General features: G+C 61.0%; 1 protein-coding gene across 1 annotated transcript in view; it reads left to right on the forward strand.

The window, feature by feature from the left end:
• Positions 1 to 3,825, forward strand: part of LOC102493296 (calcineurin-binding protein cabin-1) — a 100,871-nt gene that overhangs the window by 60,223 nt on the left and 36,823 nt on the right. The window contains exons 21-22 of the mRNA XM_006157182.3: positions 712 to 918; positions 1,078 to 1,223. Of these exons, the coding sequence (XP_006157244.1) occupies positions 712 to 918; positions 1,078 to 1,223 (353 nt within the window). The remainder of the gene's footprint in view (positions 1 to 711; positions 919 to 1,077; positions 1,224 to 3,825) is intronic.

Genomic DNA, 3,825 nt, shown 5'->3' on the forward strand with positions numbered 1-3,825 from the left:
GGGGGGCGCGCCGAACGCCCGGGGGTCAGGGGAGGAGTGGGTGGCCCGACGTCCCGGGTCAGGGGAGGAGCGGACGGCCCGACGTCCCGGGTCAGGGGAGGAGTGGGCAGTCTGACTTCCTTAGGTAAAAGGACAGTCACTTCTTGACCTTCTGGCTAAAATCACGTGTAAAGGATGAAGGTTTTCCTTTCAGCAACATAGCTGCACAAATGTTGACTAATAGTTCAAGAGCACATAGGGCCACTTCTCAGTAGATTGACTTCCAATTCGGGTAGCATGAATAATTCTTCAGAGATTTCTCAACCTTTATGTCCGTGTCAGAGAGCCATTGGGTGTTAACTCATGGCTCCTCTAAAGCGTAAGCACTGTAGGATGGGCCTGTCGCCGTGTCCCCACACCTGGGACTCCTGGCCCATAGGCAGTGCCCACTCAGTATTTGTTGGCCAGAGGATGGAGGGGCGCCGGGGCATGGGGGAGCCAGTGGCCACCCGAGGTCTCCACGCAAGCGCACAGAGCGCAGACGCAGTGCGCACCGCCCGTCTTTGTAAACAGCTTAGCTCGTCAGACACGCGCTGGGCGCCCAGTGGATGTGGTGGGGACGTGCATCAGGCCTCAGAGGGTCGTGGCCTCTCGGGACACATTTCCACAGAGGGGCTCTTTCCTTTCCCCTCCCTGATGTACTGCGCATGTGCCTCCTGTCTTTTTTTCAAGGTGGATCTTGTGTGGGAAGATGCCCTGTTCATGTTTGAGTATTTTAAGCCCAAGACCCTTCCTGAATTTGACAGCTACAAGACCAGCACAGTGTCTGCCGACTTGGCCAACCTCCTGAAGAGGATCGCCACCATCGTGCCACGCACAGAGAGGCCGTCACTGAGCCTGGACAGAGTCTCTGCCTACATCGAGGGGACCACAGCCGAGGTGGGCCCCACTGGATGCGAAGAGTTGGGGTGACGGGCCACGTCCCCAGCTCTGCACCAGGCCTCAGGGCCAGGAGAGGCAGGAGGCGCTGTCCTGCACGTACTGGCCACATGCGAGTCCTTGAGTCCACCTTGCCTCATGCTGGCCCCTCGCCCACAGGTGCCCTGCCTCCCAGAGGGGGCAGACCCCGCCCCTCCGGTGGTGAATGAACTCTACTACCTCCTGGCCGATTACCACTTCAAGAACAAGGAGCAGTCCAAGGCCATCAAGTTCTACATGCACGACATCTGCATCTGCCCCAACAGGTCAGGGGCGGTGACTGTGAGGACCTGGCTGGCCGGGGGAGGACTGGGTGACGCCAGGTCAGTGGGCTCTCCTGGGCTCAGCCTGGGACTTCCTGGCCCAAAACAAAGAGACCAGGAGAAAGGAATGAAGAGGTTGCTTAGCATTCGGCAGTTATTAGGAAAGGCAGCTTTTCCATTCAAAAAAAAAAAGTAGCAGAAAGGACCCTGGGCAGGCATTGGGGTCCGAGAAGGCTGGGGTGGCCAGCTGGGCCCTGGCGTGTGTGTGAGGAGGTGCTGCCTGGCCTGGCACGACTGCTCTCACTGCACACTGATCATGGCTGCTTTTCTCTGCGTGTGCGGTGGGGTGCGGAGACGCACTCGGGCTCGGGTTCCCTCCCCTGCCCTGCCGCAGGACGTCATGGTGGCACGTGCAGAGGGTGTGCTGTGTGCGTGGCCTCCGCTTTCCCATGGGCACTGCTTCACTTTGTCTCCAAATGCAGTGTGGGCCTGGGCGTCCGCGGGCCCCACTGCACTCACGGAGTCGGCCGCACTGGATAAGAGGGAGGGTTTCCTCACTGCGGCCACGCCTGGGAGATAAAGAGGCCACCCCGTGTGGCAGACCCGCATCCAAAGGTCCAAGTGGCATCTACAGGTAGCCCCTCAGGAAGTACTCAGGCCAGCCCGTGGGGGCCACCCTTGGACGATGGGTGAGCACAGAACTCCCTCACTCTGGGGAAGCCGGAGAGTTCCACCTCGTCAAGGATCCACCTGGCCAGGGAGAGAAGCGGCTGGGATCTGAGTGGAGGAGCCATTTTGTGAGACGTCGATAGCTTGTGGGGAAGGTTCTCACAGATCCCCTCTTGTCCTGGTTCTCTGCCTGGTGTCAAAAGTGAGGGTGATAAACCTGCCTGTCCTTGGGGTCGTGGGCTCCGGGCATGGCTCTTCTCACTTGGAAGTCCCTCAGTCGGCAGAATGAGGGCCACGGCGGCTGAGTGGAGACTCTCCAACGGCACACACCCCCCTGGTGAGAGGTGTTGGCGTGCCAGGCCTGGCCCGCGAGGCATTGGCCACCGTTGTGGCCCCAGCAGGCAGACGCCGGAGGAGACTTGGGCTCAGTCTGTCTGCTCTGGTAAACATGGCTGTTGGGATCTGGCTTTTCTCTCAGCCGTCTGGGCCTGCCAGGTCCAGGCGAAGCCCAGGGCCGACAGCGGGCGGGGAGCAGAACCCCGACTGCTGCGTCTGGCTCCTGTGGGAGGTGGGTCTGTGAGCGTGCTGATGGCGGACTTTTCTCCCTGCGTTCCGATTTTGCTGAGCTGGGAGTGACCCAGCCTGGCCAGTCGTTTTGCAGAGTGGCATTTGGGAAGGGCAAAAGGAGAGAGAAACTTAGCGTAGCTCATCCCCACTGCCGAGGAGACAGCTCTGGGCCCGGCGCCAGCACCAGCCTGCCCTGCACACGTAGGAGCTCGGTGTGAGCCCCGGGCGCGTCCTCGAGCACGCTCCTGTGCCAGCCCGGGCCCAGCACCCCGCAGGTCAGCGTCTCCCAGGGCTGGGCTGGGTACTGCTCGGCCAGAGTCAGGGACCCGCACCAGGAGATGGCGCTGGGTGGGAGCCAGCGGAGCGTTTCAGGTTGTCACGATGGCGCGTTTCTGCTTTTAGCCACTTCGTATTCGTGGCAGGAGATAGCGCTTTCCGTTTTGGTACTCACGCAGGCATGTGGGCATGAGCCATGGCGTGGTCCCTTTCCTGAGTGAGCGCACACGGAACCGCCGAGGGCACTCTGGGAAAAGGAGTGGCCCTGGCAGGACGTCCCTGGCGGGGTCCTGCCCATCTGTAGGGAGTTGCCGCCTTCCTCATGCTGCCTCCTCCGGGGTGACCTGAGCAGACACGGGGAGACACAGTGGCCCCGGTCCCAGGGAGGAAGGGCCTGGCGTGAGGGTGAGCCCCCGTCTCTGCGGCCTTCCTCACCGGGAAGCGCCCTCGTCCCCCTTCCGTGCTGCTTTGCCCACACTGCGTCTCCGGGCGCCCGGAGTGCGGAGAGGCACGGGAGAGTCTCCCAGTCCCCGCTGCCCACCGCACCTTGGAGATGACCAGGCGGCTCCCGGAGCCCGTCCTTCCCGAGCTGCGCCTGCTGTCCTCTGTGCTGGCGGGCATGGACTCCACGCCCAACGGTGTCCAGAAACCTAGGTCTTGGTGTCTCTGTGGCCTCACACTCTCTCAGAGAGGTCTCTGTGTCATCGCCAGTTTCACTTCATCTTTTATTTCTTGTATTTTCAAATTGACAAAGTGACCCGTATTCATGGGGGAAAGTTTTTTGTGCGTGAACGTAATGTGTTATGATCAAATTAGGATGATTTGCACACCCATCCCTTGAGTCCCTTGCCATCTCCTCACGCTGGGTTTGTTGTCACATTCACGGTGACGTCGGGACGGTAGACCTCGGCCATCGTCTGGAAGCCCTCGTCACCGAACTGCTGAGAACCGAGCCGGAAGGGCAGGGTCTCAGGGTCTCTGAAATGCGAACGGGATAGACGTGGGCTGCTGGGGCCTGTGCTCTTGGCCGAGGAGCGTGGGAGCAGGGAAGGTCACACTCAGCCTCAGCGCCCTTTTCTCAGCCGTCAGCCTG

This window comes from Tupaia chinensis, unplaced genomic scaffold, assembly GCF_000334495.1.
Source record: "Tupaia chinensis unplaced genomic scaffold, TupChi_1.0 Scaffold000531_1, whole genome shotgun sequence".
Classification (NCBI taxonomy): domain Eukaryota; kingdom Metazoa; phylum Chordata; class Mammalia; order Scandentia; family Tupaiidae; genus Tupaia; species Tupaia belangeri.